At 40.4% G+C, this 17,718-nt stretch overlaps 1 protein-coding gene across 1 annotated transcript in view; it reads left to right on the top strand.

Annotated features, from left to right (window-relative positions):
* The window catches only part of WDFY4 (WDFY family member 4), a 136,057-nt gene that overhangs the window by 45,408 nt on the left and 72,931 nt on the right, over positions 1–17,718 (top strand). Inside the window, exons 26-38 of the mRNA XM_082002379.1 lie at positions 648–739; positions 1,761–1,860; positions 2,680–2,885; positions 4,057–4,226; positions 4,773–4,898; positions 5,365–5,526; positions 5,636–5,833; positions 7,363–7,480; positions 8,043–8,200; positions 8,653–8,888; positions 11,373–11,482; positions 12,335–12,526; positions 13,085–13,224. Of these exons, the coding sequence (XP_081858505.1) occupies positions 648–739; positions 1,761–1,860; positions 2,680–2,885; positions 4,057–4,226; positions 4,773–4,898; positions 5,365–5,526; positions 5,636–5,833; positions 7,363–7,480; positions 8,043–8,200; positions 8,653–8,888; positions 11,373–11,482; positions 12,335–12,526; positions 13,085–13,224 (2,008 nt within the window). The remainder of the gene's footprint in view (positions 1–647; positions 740–1,760; positions 1,861–2,679; positions 2,886–4,056; positions 4,227–4,772; positions 4,899–5,364; positions 5,527–5,635; positions 5,834–7,362; positions 7,481–8,042; positions 8,201–8,652; positions 8,889–11,372; positions 11,483–12,334; positions 12,527–13,084; positions 13,225–17,718) is intronic.

Genomic DNA, 17,718 nt, shown 5'->3' on the forward strand with positions numbered 1-17,718 from the left:
TCTCAGCAGCACTGAAAGCTGCTGGGGTTCCTGCTGGTCCCAGACCTTTGACACATCTAATGGATATTGCTGTGTGGACCATTCCTGCAGAACAAGTGATGTTCTGTCTGTTAAAAAATGTCCTTCTTGTCGGCAGGGGGAGGTTACGCACTTTCACTAAATATGTATTTGGTATTTATCTATCCTTAGAACCAGGTAATGTGTTAAAGCAAACTACAGGTGAAATGAGATTGCCAGTCCTCCTCCCTGGGTACCTGCTGAGGTATCTCTGCTCTCCTCTCTGTGCTTGAAACCAAATGGTGATAAGGGATACCTGAATGCCACAGGCTGTTCAGAATCTTTTGTATCAATACAGTCCGTAACTCAGTATTGCTTTCCTCATGGTGAAAGACCTTTAAAATCAAGACATAGAAAAAAATGTTTCCATAGTAGAATAGATATTACTTGCATTTGTACATAGATGTCCTTTTTATTTGCTTCCTAGTTTATGAACTTCTGCATTCCTATTCCTGCAGTGATTAGAATTTCCAATGGTTGTTGTTAACAGCTATCATTAATGAGTATTGAGATCTGCATGTAATCTCAAAGTAATTAAACGAATGTCTGTCTGTCTGCTGGCCAAAACTGCTTCCTTCTTTCTCTGCAAGGATTGGATTATTCCTTGTTTACACTTTGAAACCTTCTTCTGTGGATGAAAATCAGATTTGCCTGGACGGTGTGGCTGAGATGCCTAGTGAAGGTGAGGAACTACCTTTAACGTATATGTTCTGATAGATAGCTAAAGTATTACCCTTCTTCCTCAGGGCATGATGAACCCTAAATGCAACACAGTGCTTCTGCCTCCAGTGGCAGGAAGAAACACAATTCAAATGAATTCATCTGGAAAGGGACAGACTGCACTGAGGTGACCTGAAACTATGGGGGAAACTTATATTTCTACAAAGACCTGATGTGAAGAATAGTGAAGTGACATTCACTGTGTATATATCCAGGAAGGCCTGACCTTCTGGCAAGACCCTCCTCCTCTCCTTTTGTCCTTTCTCTGCTAATAAGCCATCAGTACTTTGGCTGCATTGTCCAGAGCCTACACAATGTTGGATTTCAGATATATACAGAGATGAAGGCCATTAAATTGAAATTGCCCCAAAACTAAAGTACTGGACTGTTACAAGGAATAAAATTTCACTTGGCATCCTGAATTTCCTGTGAACACTTTGCTACACTTACAGTTGTAGCCAATAATAATTTGGAGCTCTGCACCTTTTAAAGTATCTGTGTATTTATGTCAACTTTGTGAGTGGGAACTTCCAGTCAGCTGGCTCTTTCGTTGAGATATTTCAGTTGAGACTTATATTGGTTATTGCTCCACTAAACAATATTTTATATTAAGGAGACACTGATAGCTGTAATTTATATATATAGACATCATCACAGCTAGGCAATACAAGTCAGATTGCCTGTTTACATTTCCTTCTCTAGGTAACCTGAGATTACTTCCTGTAGATTATTATTCAACGTGTAGTCTGGATGAATTTTAAGTAACTCTAAAGAGAGGACTTTGGCAATATGAACACTGATCATTTCTGATGTTAGCAGGAATTCTTATGTCTAAAACTTGATGTCTGCATCTTTTTGCTCTGTAAAAAACTGATATAAGCACTTCCATTGGGCTAATCTGGTACAAACAAGGTTGTTCATCAAATCAATGGAACATGTGTTTTGTCTCTTCATTACTCTTTATTACTTTCTGATATTTGTAGCCTTAAACCAAACATCTGGAAAGACAATCTGGCTTCGAAACCAGTTACTGAAGATGCTGTTAGATGTAATGCACTCAGACAAACTTCATCTGTCCTCTGAGTAAGTAGAAACAATTTAGGAAGATGTGGGTAAGTGTCTCTGTCTTCTAGATTTCCTCTACTGGTGTTTGACCAGGACTAAACACGCAAATAATATTTGAGTCTCAACAAAATAGTAAGAGCAGACTGAATTCAGAGTTATTTTTTTGTCAGTGATTAATCTGGCATTCACACAGATGTGTGATCAGATCACATATCTGATCTCCATTTTGAAAAAAGTTTCATACTTTCAGAAAAAGTCTGAAAGGAGGAACTCGGATATTGCTGTTTCTTCTGCATTGCAAGGGTTGAAGGAATCCCAGCTGTCTTTACAAATCAATTCAATCCAATGTGGGATTACTTGCACCCCTCTATTGTAACCGTGAACATGCAGGTACTAGCTTGTATAACTGAAAGGCAGAGTTCATAGAGCGGGGTGCTGGAACTGTGCTTTTTCACTAGTTAACTTATCTTGGACTTAAAAATTTAAACCAGAATTTTGGATTTCATACGTTGAAAATTCTAGCCTGTGATGTAGTTTACCTCAGTTATTGATACACTATCTCAGAATGAGCTTCATGTTAATGAGGTTTTTTTTGTCTGACAGCAATATAAGGTTGGATTTAGTGGGAATTGAATTGGGAATTGGGTTTAGTGGCTTGAAGTGTGTGGATGAGCCTGTTAAATCTTTGTAATTCTGTGTTGTGGTAAATATTTTATCAGATTTTTTTCTAGAGAAACTTGAGCTTCTAAATCACTTAAAGATAATTTTACGTAAATTCTGCTTTCTGTCTTTCACCATGTCTCCTTTCATGTGCTTTCATTTCCCTGTTTGTCCTAGGGAACAAGAAGAGACATTTTTTGCGCTGGGGCCAGACTGGTTTCTGCTGTTCACACAAAGCTACCTGCACTCTAGCACAGTTGTGCTAGGAATCAAGCTACTTCTGTACTTCCTCCACAATCGTTTGCTACTGAACAAATTCAAGGAGGGGATAGTGGCTGGATGCTGGCTGGAAAACAGCTCTGTGGGGATAAGTATTCTAATGGGTATGTGTTAGTTTAATGCTTCCAAAACAATCCCTTGATCCAGCTCAGTGATAGGATATCACTGAAGTAGGTGATAGGAGAATTCCCACTGATCTCAGTAGACCAAGAATTGATATTACTTTCTAGGGCAAGCTTAGAGTCATAGAATAGTTCGGATTGGAAGGGACCTTTAAAGGCCATCTAGTCCAACCCCCCTGCAGTGAGCAGGGACATCTTCAACTAGATCAGGTTGCTCAGAGCCCCGTCCAACCTGACCTTGAATGTTTCCAGGGATGAGGCATCTACCACCTCTCTGGGCAACCTGTGCCAGTGTTTCACCACTCTCATTGTAAAAAAATTTCTTCCTTATATCTAGTCTAAATCTACCCTCTTTTAGTTTAAAACCAGTGCCCTAAATCTACCCTCTTTTAGTTTAAAACCAGTGCCCCAAATCTCCCCTCTTTTAATTTAAAACCAGTGCCTAAACCCCTTGTCTTATTGCAACAGGCCCTGCTAAAAAGTTTGTCCCCATTTTTCTTATCAGCCCTCTTTGAGAACTGAAAGGCTGCAATAAGGTCTCCCCAGAGCCTTCTCTTCTCCAGGCTCAATAACCCCAACTCTCTCAGCTTGTTCTCATAGGAGAGGTGTTCCATCTTGTCCTCTGATCATTTTTGTGGCCCTCCTCTGGACCCGCTCTAACAGGTCCACATGTTACTAGGACTAACTTGTCCTAGTACTTAGCTTTTCTGTGCTGAGGAGTGGAAAGCATTGCTTTTCCCTTGCATGCTAGTTGGCATTTCTGATTAGCAGTTGCAGGGAGATGGGCCTTTTTGTCTTGCATAAAATCAGGATAGTTGATAAGCTGGGGAGTTGTTCACATGTCAGCTTGTACCCTGAAATCTGTTTCATTAAGATTTGTTCAGCTTGCTTTTTGATAACTAGACCTGTGCTTCTGAGAAAGGAAGAATAATAATTCAGGGAGAATCTCCTGTAACAAAAGTGATAGTGGGAAAAATGTTTATCTGTTAGTCTGACGAAGTTTTGTAAACTGTTGATAATGCAGCCTAGCAGAGTACTTGAGTTGCCTGGGACACAGGCCACAAATGAGGATAAAATTGGGTCAGTAATCTTTCCTCTGATATGGCATTCATTTTTAGACACTTCCTCAGAATGTTTTCCTTTTCCTTTAAAGATAATTTAAAAACTCATCCTCCAGTGCCTGACAATGGCTCCTTCTTGATTTTTGGGACTTCTGTGTTGCAAAGATGTCTGACTGATCATGTCCACATCCCTGAGATCTACTTGCTCGTGGCAGGGCTCTTTCTGGCAATGCCACAGACTGAACCACCTGAACCAGCCAAGGTATGAAAAAAACAGTGAACAAGCATGAAGCTGCTATTGCTTTATTACTTTGGCATTTTGTGGCCTTTTCTATGAGAGGATTCTCAGGCAAGTTAACCCTACTTGGTTTCTGTGGCAGTTAAAATTAGTCATTCGTACTTAAAGAAAGTTAACTTTGATTTAAGGAAATTTGTGGTTGCAACGAACTTGTTCATGCAGGTGTTAAATGCTATCTAACTGCTGTACTTTAGAGGATAATTCAGATTAGCTTCCTTGTCTGTTCTTACATTGTCAAGACTCATTAAAATCTCAGAATTACTGGTTTTGGGTACTTTCCCTCAGTGTCCTGAGAAGCCATAAGGCATTTTTGCCCCAGCAATGCCAAATATGTATTTCAGAAGAGGACAATCCTTTAGTGCTATCCTGGGGAAACATATTTAATAGGAGATGGAGGAGCTGCTGGAAGTAAATTTTGTTTTCTTTCTGGTGTAGAGAGAGTGGGCATTGTTCTTGATGTATCATATATAATTCCCATCTTTTCCTGAAATATCTCTCCTCCTGTTGTAGAAAGATCTTGAGTCTATGTTGCAGTGGATCTTGCAGCACCACCTTACGGAGAATGTCCTCAAAATTGGGTTGTGTGCAGAGGCAGCTGTTCTACTGCTGCAGATGGTTAGAGTCACTGTGGACAAGGTAAGCATTTTGTTGCAAGTACAGTGCAGTGTGAATGGCAGAACAAACTGCCTGAGAGTGTCAGATGTCGGTGGCAGTCTTTACCTGTAACCTGTAGCCTTCCTCTGCCCTCACAGGGCAATACTGAGCATAACAGTGAGCAGGGACTTCAAAGCATCAGCAAAGCTATTGGCCTGATAAAGTTACATAGTAGATAATGTGATAGGCTCATGTTTAAGAACTTCTGAACACAGAGATGGATCTTACAGCATTACCCATTTTTTTTTTAATTCTTAATGATGAGAATATGCCACCTTTCTTACTGGGTGTATCTTCAGTCTACAAGCTGGGAGTTGGCTGCTTGTGCCTTGCCTGACTTCTTTGTGGCCATGTGATGTTTGCTTAGTTGCTTAGGAATACCGAAGCACAAGCTTAGATGAGTGAGAGGAATGTGGCCTTGACTGGATGCATGTTTGTCTGTGTTCAGCCTATTGCAGATGCAGAAGCCTCCTGGGAGATTGCCTATCCAGGGAACGTTATCCAGTTTCTGTGCTTGATCTATCACAGTTATACTCAGGACCCCGTGTGGCAGTGTCCTGACTTCTTAAAAACTTTGGCTATGGTTGCTTTCCATTCTGGACCACCCAAGGTATGTACTTCTGGGCCAGCACAAGCCCTTTAGATCAGAGGTGGGTTGCTAGGAGGAAAAATTAATTTCAAGATTATGAATTTAAATGCATTGCTGTCTGCTTCCACAGGGAGGCTCTGAAGGCCTTTTGACGCCTGATGGCCCAGCCATTGTTGAAGGGAAAGGCTGTGTTGATCCTTCCTCTCTCCCACTGCTACCACACCCTGCGAAGAAGCAAGTGTGGGATTTTGTGCGAGTCCTCCTGATGGACAGTCTTCTCAACAACCCAGCAAACAAACAAGGGCATCCACTTGAGCTGCTTCTTGAGGTCTCTCTTGTAGTCATCAGGCTTTGTTGCTCTACCTTGCACTGGGGGTAGAAGGACAGGAGGTATCCTGCTAGTCGCCTAGTAAAAAAAGTGCTAACAGTGACGAAGAGGTGTATTCAGTCAGCATTTTCAACAGTCCAGGATGGGGCTGAGTTCACAGCTCTTAAAGAGCATGCACGACATCCTGGCAGATCTGGACAGCCTACTTAGTGGAATGGAATTCTTACCTTTTCAACAAGGAAGAAAGGCCTTTTCTGCCTGTTCTGCATTCTTGTGAACTAAGAAAGTGCTGCCACTAAACAACAACAAAGGCATTTTTCAGGCGACGTTTAAGATTGAAATAAGGCGTGAAGAAATTTCCCTTTTCCTTAGTAATACCTGCTTGTCATTAGAGCAGCCCTTGAATTTGCCGAGAACAGAGGATTTCATATGGAGCATTTCCGTGTACTGATTTTTGAGGCAACAATTTCTTTTCGGTGCTCGAATAAACCAAAAAAAACTGTCTCCACTTTTAGGAGAGATTAATGCAAGCTGTAGCATCTGAGTCTGGATTATGGATTTCAACCCCTCAAATCACTAGAAAGAGTCAGAATAGTCTGAAGAAAGGGAAAATGGAAAATTTAGGCTTCAGCTCCAAATTGTCGATAGTCCAGATGTCCCAGATGTGAGTTCTGATGCACACTTAGCTTAGTAATACTAATAGTAATGAACGTAAGCTTGACTGCAACTGTCATGAGTTAAATCATCTTGCTGAGCAGCAGCTCCCTAAAGGTTTATATAATAACATCCCAATGCTTGGTACAGCTTAAGAGAAGATGGTTTTTCTGACTGAATCTTGAGCGTGCTAAATGGAGCTGAAATTCCCTGAGGATAAGATCTCTTGGGAATGACCTGTGAACCTAGGTTCTGGCCCTGTGCAAAACTTCATTTGTATTCAGTGTGCAGAGGGCAACTGTGCTGGCTATCAGCTAGAGAGTGTAGACTTAAGTAGTATTTCCTGTTTTCCCAGCTAGGGTATGAGGTTATGCCATCTTATCTGCTGCAGAGTAACTGTCCACACATGCACTCTTGCTGAACTTTGTATGAGAGGTACCATGTTGCCTTTGCATGGAGGAATACACCAGATCTCTGCATTTATGTGTTACTGTAGATTAGCTGTCACAGATAACTTCTCAACTTACAGCAGCTGTTTCATATGCCCACACCAAGGGCTAAAGTGTGCAAGTGAGGTGGCATAGTTGTCTTTGTTCTTTTTGTGCTGTTTTTCCCCTTCTCTTCCTAACACAGTGTCTAGGTGTTTAAGGGAAATGTTGGGCATTTTGAATTATCTCAGGTAGTATGGAGTGTCTCTTGGAATTTCTACTCACTGCTTTGAGCAAAACTTTTACTGAACCTGAATCTTTGACAGGCATCATCTGCCAAAGATCCAGTGAAATCAAAGACCTTTGAAAAAAGGCTGAAAGTTAATTTGAGTCTGATTTCCTGGCTGATTTTCCTCATGTACTAATATGTATATGGTCACTATATAGGCTTCTCCAGAGGATGCCACCAGTGAGCAGAAGAGATATTTTCAGACAAAAGTTTTACTGTCTGCTATGGACATCTTCCATGTTACCAGCCAGGGCAAGGGGAAAACAAGACCAAGAGGTGAGTGGTGAGAATCAGATCATTAGCTAGCTGGTATTTGGCATATAGCTGTAACTTCTAGAAAGATTTGGAAACAGTAGCTAGAAGGACAGCCCAGCTCAGCAGGCTGGACTGTCCATTCACTTCTGCTGTTGGCCAGTTTGCATAATTTACTGTAATTTTACCATTTTTCTAGAGAGCTTCTTCACTTTTTTCTCTCTTTTGGAGAACAGATTCTGAACATTAAAAAGGGAGTACTTGGAAACCTAGGTTTATCTTTGAGTCCTTCTGGAAACAACCCTGATAACTTAGTTGTTACTGCTCTCCTCTCCGAGTCATTAGTTGGACCAGTCCTTCATGACAATATTTTAGTGAGATTTGGTTCTGTCCTTAGGATGGAGTTGTTATTTCCAGTCTGAGTGAGGTGTTTCTGCTAGATCTAGAGTTTTCTTAGACATCTCCCAACTCTGAGACATTATGGCATGAGACTGTTCCTTCTCAGCTCTGGTAACATCACATCTCACTTTTTTTTTTTGCATTTCAGCTTGTTTTGGAATAATCAACCCTCTTGTATCCTTTCCAGGGAGCAGTGATCCTCATGGCACGTCAGAATCAACTGCACCTGTGTCCATGATGAATATTGCTTATTTTGCTCAGAAGCTGGTTGAGAAGCTGAACAGCAAAATGTTTGCTGCTGACCCCAAGCAAATCCTGATCTTCACTGCTAAACAGATTATGAGGGTGAGTCGCATAAAATTTTTTTTCCAACTGTTATCAAAATGTTGTAATGTGCTCTGTTTTCCACTGAGGTTGTGATACCGTAATTCTCAAGACGATGGGTCTAATCTATTTGGTGATTGTGGTTGTTCCTATTTTCTTGCATGAGCACATAATGGCCCTAAATGACAATCAGTGCTAGATGGTGCAGCATAAAGAAGGGATAGTTAGGTCTTTTGTGTCACTGTCTGTTGGCTATGTACGTGTTGCTGAACAGGAATAAATTTATCTCCTCCATGAAGCCTTCTGGGGGCTTCAGCAGAAACACAGGAAAACTTGGTTTGTATCTAGCAGGTAGTTCAGGGGAGTTTTGCTGAAATAAGTTTGCAACAGCTTAAATGAAGTGAGAGGAGCAGATCCTTGGGGAGAGAGTTCTCTGAGCAAGCCATGTACTCTGCTGTTTTGTGTTTTCACAGGTCTTAGAAAGCTCTGTTTCTCAAAAGGATGTTTTCCTCAGTGCCCTATACAGCTGTCTGAACAGAGCCATCCTATACTGCCTATCTAGACCACAACAATCGCTGCCTGAACAGTTTAACATCCTGAACACTCTCAGTGTCCTGCAGGAGCAGTGGGACATTATTTTTGCAACCTACAACTCAAATAATTTTATCATCTGCTTGATGTACTGCCTTTGCCAACTGAATTCGGGCAGGTACAAATGTTTGTCTCCGTATAATGTTTATTTACATCTCTGTGCTGTTATCTTTGGGAGTTGGTGCAGAGGGGGAGATTTCACAAAACCTAGGCAATATCCATTTTGGGGAATCGCTAGAAGCTGAGGTTGAACTGGATTCAGCTAAACTAAGGACTTTGAATATAGTATATGTACTGTATCCTAGTAAGCATTTGACCCCGTGCTCAGTGCTCTGGGGGTTTAAAGAACCATTCTGCTTTAAACAGGGCAAACCTTCCACTCTGGTTTGGTGTCTTTTGAAGTGACAGTGTGAAGCCACTTGAGGAAAGAGAGTTGTTTTCTTTGTACGCTTAAAAAAAAATTAAAAACAACAACAGAAATGTTTTGATGTAATTTTTTGTCATTTAACTTGGACGAGGAGGAGGAGGTTACTAACATGTTCAGTATTCTAGAGGCAATGGATTGTGTTCCAGCAAGAAAGTGGAAGAGGTAAACTGCTCTTCAATCTGAAGGCTATTTTCTTCTTGAAACACTAGGGAGCAGAAAATTTCCTATTACCTCTCTTGCTCAGAGGCAGGCTAGTATGTGTGTCTGTGGGTGTAATAAGCAAGGCACAGTGGATCTTAATAATGTAATGCTTACTTTTGTTTTTTTCATTTTGAAAAGGGTGTTTCATTTCAGAGACACCCAGATGAGCTTGCATGTTTGTCTGAGCAGAACTCTTAAATTTGCACATAGGTTTAACTGCTACTCTTTATTAACCAAAACATCTGTGTGTATCTGTTTTACTCATCCAGCATTTCTAGCAGCTTACTCACTTTGGAGTAGTAACTGCAGTTAACAAGCTTGAACTGATTTCAGTGGAGCTGGCTCACAAGCCCATCATTAAAATGAGAATCTGGAAATCTTCCTGGGATGTGGGCTAGAATCACTCCATGAGCATGCAGGTGGCCATTCTCTGAGACATCTACATGCACTAATTTAGGGAGATGTTTTTTCTGATCCGGCAGCTATCCTTGTGTGGGTACACTTAAATCGTATATAAACCTGTGCATGGATCTTGTGAATCTTTCTGTTATGGTTGGTGATACTTGGATCTGAGCTGCAAAATCCTGGTCATACTGAAGCTGGGAGTTTTGCCATTGACTTGGACGAGGCTAGAACATCCATATCCACTCTGTTTGCTATTATTAAGGATGATATGTCAGAGATACTTTTGCTAATGTAAGCTCGGCATCTATTTTGGATAACTGTTTTGTCAAGAAGCAAATATTGGCTAGTTCTTTATTCACTATAATGATGTTGTTTTTTTCAATTAAAACCTTCTGTGCTGCTTAGATGGTCTGAATTGAATCCATTAATACAGTATCACATCAGAAATGAGCTGTACTTCCTGAGGTCTTTTCTTGATTGTTCTTATTCTAGTCAGATAATAATTTCCAGGCCAAAACTGTTGGGTTGGGGTAAGGATTGTTCATCTGTAGAAAGAGCATAAACATTTTTTTAAAAAATAATTTACAGAAATATTGGTGTTATCCAAAATCCAAACATAGCAGATCCAGGGAATCAGTATTTTGGTATTTAGAAGAAAATCAGAAATAAAAATGGCAGCTTTGCATACTGAAAAGATTTGACTCTCCCATGTAGTAGTGCCTGTTTACAGCTGAAAGAACGTAGTATGTTACTAGTGGTTATATATGATATGTATGTATTATTGACAGCACTTCTGTGACCAAGTCCATGTTGTCTGGATGGCTTAACTAAGCCTGTTGCATTTACTGTAAGTATTACTGCTGTGCTGAAATTCCTGGTGTGTTTTACCTGCTGACAGGTAAATTATCTGACACACACCCCAAAATAACACTAACTCTTTTTGGCTGTGGTGATGTGCTCAATTATCATCACATCTACATGACACTAACGTCATGGTGCTAAAGTCTGCAGCTATTTTGTGCTGAGTGCTTTAGAAACTGAGTGAACAATCACTGGCACAAAGAACTTAGACTAAGTAATCAGTTTAGGTGTGGGTTACAGCAGGGCAGCGTTTCCCACATAATGGAAGATACCTCTAGTGAAGAAGTTCAAGAGCAAAGAGACAGCACACAAGATGCTCGGAGGAGGTGCAAGAAACCTGGATGGAGTCTGGCTACACCAGTACAGCCCTAATTGAGATGAATGGTAGTTTCAAGTGCACTAAGTAGTACAGGGATAAGATGTGCAAAAGTGTGTTGCACGTGTGCATGTGCAAGACGTGCAAGATAAGATGTGCAACATTGATGAATGCTCCTTGACTTTGAAAGTGAGACTGGCAGGGGTTTAGTTCCCACTTCCTGTGAATTCTTCAATATCATGTGATTGGTGCAAGCCCTCGAGCCTGGGAATATTGCTCTACTAAATGAATTTAGTAGGAGAGGAGAAATACTGTTTAGCTTTTTCACTATCCTCAGTTTGTTCAGTCTGGTTCCCTCACATGTCCTTTTTTTTTTTTTCTTTCCCTCACAGTTATCCAGAAGGTTTTGGGGTGGATGTAAAACCAAAGTTGCCTTTGTATCACCAAATTTTCCTTGCACCCAGTGAAGAAGAAAAGGGCAGCCTGCCTACTCCAGATGATGGTAATTTATGACACATGTTGCCTTTGGCTTAGAGAGCAGGAAAGTGCCTGACATAAACAGTTACCAGATCATCTTGTGCAAGTGCTACTTAATTGCCTCTTCAGTGCATAGGCATGGCAGGCACAGCATAGAGAAAGGAAGGTTGTGCTAAAAATTACTTGTGTTTGCATCATACCTTTTTATTTAAAATTCAAACCCCACATCCTAAAGAGTAATGGATATCAATTTGGACATCTCTACCCTATGTTATGGCCAGTATCAGTGCCCAGCTACATAATAATTGTAGCTCTATTTCTTTTTTCAAGGCTTCCACAGAGCTTGTGTCTGTTGTACACAGGAAGAGACATTTTGATCTTTTAAGAGAAACATGGGAAAAAAAAATGTGCAGGATTCAGTGTGGGGGCTGTCAGCTGAACCCTACAACAACCCTGATACAACCAAATAAGTCTGATTTGCAGGGAAATAGAGCAAAACAGCTCAGCACTTCCTTGTAAAGCATTATAATCTATGTATGACAATAAGATCATAAGAAGTCTGATTAAATGGTTTTCCAAGGCAGAAACCATTTAGAATAATCTGTCACTCCTACTTGTTTCTTTCAGGGATTTGAAATACAGTAAAGGAAATACCCTGCTGTTTTCTGTATTAGACTAACTAGTGTGTCTTAGAACCTATGGAGGCAGTAGACAAAATGGAGCAACTCCACTGACTCCAGCAGTTACTCTGAACTAGTGCTGTTCCAGCAGTTACTCTGGACTAGTGCTGTTCCAAATGAGATGGTTTTGCTTTATCTGTTGCTTGACGACTTACACAAAAGATGATTCTTCACTTGTAGTTTCTTTTGTTTCCTAGTCCATCAGGAGATTCTGAGAACGGTAGAAATCATCTGGAAGCAGCTCATTTCACAGAGGCGGCAGGCTCTGGAGGACACTTACAAGATGGATCTTTCTGTAAAAGGAAATGACAAAGAAAGGGACATGAAGATAACGGAGGTCACTCCTTTATGGGAAGAAATTATGACAAAAGCTTGGCAACACTTGATAGGTCTCTGTTATTTTATGGAACACACCTTGTAGTAAGCAAAGACATTGTGGTAAATGTAGCAGTTAATGGAAAGCTGCTGATTCCTTGGTTATACCCTTCCTCTGCACATCACCTGCTAGATAAAGCAGATTCCGTTTCTCTCATCCAGGATTGTGATTGCTTTCTGTGTCATGCCCCAGCCCTTCTGTAATCATCTGGAGATGTTGTAGGGCTTGTGCTATACTGCGAGAAATCTCCTTAGATAATTGTATCCCATTAGAGAATTTAAAAGGGAAGATAATTGGATGAGGAATGGCATCCCAATGTGTATAGTGCTGCGGGGATTCAAAGTTCATGTTTGTATAATGACACTGGTCTATGGCAGATGTCTGTGAGGCTTTTAAATACTAGAGAAGTACATGTTAATTCAATGCTCCTCTTATAAACAGAAGGACAAGCCAGCTGGAGTGAGGCACCGCCATGTTGCTGTGTCTTGTGTAACAAAGATATAAACAGTCTACCTTCCTACAGGCTCAACTTCAAGTCTTACAGGCTGCTTTTTCCTGTTCTGGCCCACAGCATCTGAAAAGAAGATTCTCCAGAATAAAGCAGGACCAGGCCAGTCACAGAGCAAGCACAGTTCCTGGAGTGAAAGCCTCTCTTCAGCTATTAGGCTGATGCCTGGCCGAAACACAAAGGAAATAACATGCAGATCTGAGGTAACTTCTTTTTGTCTTGTCTGTCTCTGTCACTGGCCTTGCCTTTGATATGGCTCTGGAGAGTTTGTCTGGACTTGGGAGAATTCTGAGTATGTCTGTTGACATGTTCCATTGTAGACATCTATTGCATAAACTAGACATCTATTGCAGCTAAGATTCCTTTTCTAGACTGCTAGAAAGAATCACTAAGAAATAGTCATTGATCTGAAGAACTTAGGTTGGCAGCCTTAATATACAATGTATTAATGCATACTTCTTGCATGAGGCCTAATTATTGCACCTAAAAGGAATAAACCTAAGCAATCTTTGTGTGCTTGTGCTCACAGGCCTCTACTTGGATCAGAGCAAGGTGAGGAGATGCTGGCTTTGCTGCTGCTTTTGACTTACATCACTTATGTAAACCTAGTCCTTCAGACACTGAATTAGTAGGAAGGATCAGGTATTACCATAGTGCTGTCCTCTCACTTTCTACTCAATATGAAGTATTTAAGGTCCAAATTTTAGTTTAACCTCAAGAGGTAAGACAAGTGCACCAGGGATGGGTCTGGAGGGTGTGTGGCATTCCTACTGTCAGCAATGCAGCTGGATTATCTTTACCATGTGTAAGCTCCTCCTTTGCTGAGAAAAAGGGCCATTTCCATGTTTTTTGGGCATTTGTCAAGAACACAAATAAAAAGCACCAGTTAGATGTTACTTGTTTAAGTGTGTTAGAGCTAGAGTAACCTGCTATAGGGTAGGGCAGCAGTGCATTGACAGAATATTCAGAGCTTTGAACTGAACTTGTGTTATTGCAGTGCTGTACATATTAAGGTCTTTTTTTTTTTCTCCTGATGAGGAGAACAGTGAGTATGCTACAGCATCAGTTTAGGGAGTCTTAAACCTCCAGCTCAAGCTGTAGCAGGTTGCAGCTTTATCCCCAGTGATGACTGGTTCACCTCCAGGAGTGTTGATCAGGCAGGTTATGATACACAGGTAACATGTCTGATAGTACCTTACTGAGATGCAGGATTTTTCTCAGCAGGCCACAGCATCCTTCTGATTCCTTAAAATCACTTTGCTGCTTACAGAGTGAGCGAGTTCTTCCCAGGTACATATGTAGACTGTGATGTCATACTACAGGAGCATCGACTATTTGCCCTGGGGTCTGTTTAATTATTTTTTTAAATTAATTTTGATTATTACAGCTGATTACACCTCAGTGAGCAATGTAATTGATATTTGTAAATGTATCCCAAGGAACATTTTGTACAACATGCTTTTTGCTGTTGAAGGTTAAAGACTCCGTTATTGGTTTTTCCCTAAATGTGCCCACATCATTAGTTCCTCCAGTGAAAAGGTTGCCATCTGGAAAAGGCAGCACAGAGACATTATTCAGGCACAAGTGCATGAAATTGGTGTTTCTGCATCTTCTGTCTCTCTTCTGCAAGGAAGCGGCTTGTAATTAAAGAAGCTGGGTTTTGAGGAAACATTACTCATTTGGTGTTATTCCTTATCATGTCAAGGACTGACAGCTCCACAGCTCTGATAAATTGTTCCCCTCAATGAGATGCGAAGCTACAGTTCCAAATGTTCTTCTCTGCTCTTCCTCTCCCCCTTTCTCCCTCCAGCCTATCTTTGAAAGAGTTTGCACTTTTCAAAGAGATGAAATCTAAGGGGAAGGAAATTAATTTCTTTGCTCCTCAACAGACTTCCTTCTTCGTACAATTCAAAAACTATAAAGTGGGATTTTCAGTATTAGAGGAAGTTGAGAGCACAAGTTACATTAAAAGTAAATAGTATTTGTGCATCTAACTTGTATTTTTGACCTCATTTTGGTAGTCACTTTAAAGGTGCTGTAATGTGATTTTTGTATCATTTGCTGTGTCTCAGGTGCCTTCTGTATTTACTTGGGAAAAGTCTTCAGATATTGGCCTCTGTCTTCACTACTGCTAGTTATGGACCTATGTCCTACAGCAGTAGGCACCTGATTGAAACATTGAGGTAAAAAGAAAAGCAGCAATATGAACTGCTACTAATGAGAGACAAAGAATTTAAATCCCATAGTAAAATAAAATTAAAAATAAAATAAAAATCTTTGCATTTACTGAGAGTTAAGCACGGCTGTTCCTAACTGAGCAAAACTTATTAAATTTGAGAAAAGTGCAGAAATTCATCCAGGATTTCAAAGCTTTGCTCAGTAGAAAGAAAGAATGGGTTGGTTACTAGGTTGTTAATTTGATTCCTTTATAGACTGAAAATAAACAAAGAAGTTGAAGCAGTAGTAGCATTTGCTGCAGATTAAACAAAATAAAACACCCCTCTCAAAACTAACAACTTTTTCCTTCTTGTCGTTTACAAGAAAACAAGAGTGTTTTTGAGACCCAATCCTCAATATGGGAAAAAATGGCAAAATTCAAACTATTCACACCATCAAAGGATCAGGCCCCATGTTTCTGCTGTACTTTGACTCTGGATCTCCAGTATCAGTGAAGCCAATTCCCTGCTATTTGGTGGCAAATGCCAGAATTAGCAATCAAATGCAGCTATGTTTTCCCCATATTTCTGAATCCACTTTGCTATCTCATGTGCTGCTCTGGGCTTTGTCTGGAAGGCATGATAATTCAGAAAGGAGAGCGTAATCACACTTCTGGTATAGAATGGCGATGGTCTGCTCTGGTAATTGCTGTTTTGTAATTTCTTGGAAGTTTGAGTAGCCATGCAGGAGGAGCAAGAGGAGCACTGTACAAAGATATTTTTTAATGCTTACAGGTGATTAGAATTGGGTAAATTTGGCAGCAGGAGGATCTATAAGATTCTGAATATAGTGCCAAATTTTTCCAGATCATTGACTTTCTTGTTGCAAAGTGAGCCTTTTTGATCCTTGCTCTTTCTCCTCCTTTCTTCCCCCAGTCCCCCTCTCCCCCAGTTTTGCTGTCAGAATATAGGATATGTATTTTTTTTAAGTCAGCAGCGACTAATTGTTTTTCTCGTCTTCAACAAGCTGCAAGAGCAGCAAGGGACCACTGTAACAATCATATTTCAGTAAATTGTAAATCAGTGAACAGCTTCTACTATGCAGTGTCCTGAGGTTCTTCCTGAAGATGAGTGCCCGAGCAAGGTTACAAGCAGCGTACTTCTAACTACTGTAAGACACACTGCCTCAGGGCTGTAGATATAGTTGTTATTCTTTACAAGAAATTCAGAGCTTCCTGAGTTTTACAGCAGGCTTGACCATGCCTGTCTTCTCCTGTTTTGGTTCATTAATTACATTTCTCTATGCCAGAGGCCCATATACCTTGAGAGAATTAAATAGAAAAGGTCCTTTTAATCCCAGTCATGAGAATGAAGAGGTTAACAGAGACTTCCTAACTTGTAATTGCAAAACCAGAAACTTTACGGTAGGATTTTGGTCAGCAAACATACACTTGTGAAGACAGGTATAGATAAAGAGCTAGCATCTGACCTCCTTTGTGCTGGTTTTGTCACTCACTCTGTTGCCAGAGAATTCCTCCTAGTTAAGTGATGGGAGAAGGCAGCCTTTGAACTGTAAGGATTTTTGAGCAGTTTGATGGATAGCTTGGCTTCTGCTCTTCTGCCCTTAGTGTATGCAAGGTCACTGCAGAGCTAACGGGGAAAAAAAAACATTTAATGGTGTAGCTCTACAAACCAGAAAATACTAGGTGCTAAATTTGGCTTGACTGGGAGTGACTCATTTTTCTTTAGTTGACTTTTTAGTAAAAGCCCATCTCTTGGGCTTTTGCAAGCAACAGGCAGATTGTTAAACTCACAGCAAATCTGTAAAAGTAACTGCATCAATGTGTCAGCAAGAACCACCTTTGTCTCTGTGGATAACTTTCTGAAGTCAGTAGCTCCAAGGAAAGACCTCTTGGCTGAGACTTAAATCACTATCAGACACAGAATCTACTTGAGTTCCTTTTGAAAATACTTCCTCCTAATTTTTTACAACATATTTTATTTATAGTTATGGCTAAGCAGTCTTGATTGCTGAAAAGACAGCAAGTTCATTAAGTCATTTAGGAAAGTGAGTTGTATGGCCTCATCTTATCACTGAGCAAGAAAATAGTGATATGACCATGGACCACTTGAATTCTGCATAGTTTCTGAAAAACAGATACCCTTGGTTGATGTAATAGCAAATGTCTCTTGGGCAAGCTCCACTGAAAGTTGTCTGTCGAGTCCTGCCTCTATAGTTAGATTCCCAAGAGGAATAAAGACAGCCTCTCAAATCTCTTCTAGGTGTTAATATTTCTCCTTGGAGCCTCAGAAAGACTGAGGCATGTTTCAAATGACATGTTATTTCAAAGTCTTTAGGACTTTCTTTAGTTTGAGATTTACAGGAAATTAATTTTTTTAGTTTTCTCATGTGTTTATTCACCAGCCTTCTCTTATGCCAGCAGCTAAAAGTGGTGTTGCTACAGAAAATTATTTGTTACACCAAGAACAATCTTTTCAAATTTCACAGTCAGAAAAAAATTTTACAAAACTTTTTCACAT

This window comes from Phaethon aethereus (assembly GCF_964289735.1).
Source record: "Phaethon aethereus genome assembly, chromosome: 7".
Lineage (NCBI taxonomy): Eukaryota > Metazoa > Chordata > Aves > Phaethontiformes > Phaethontidae > Phaethon > Phaethon aethereus.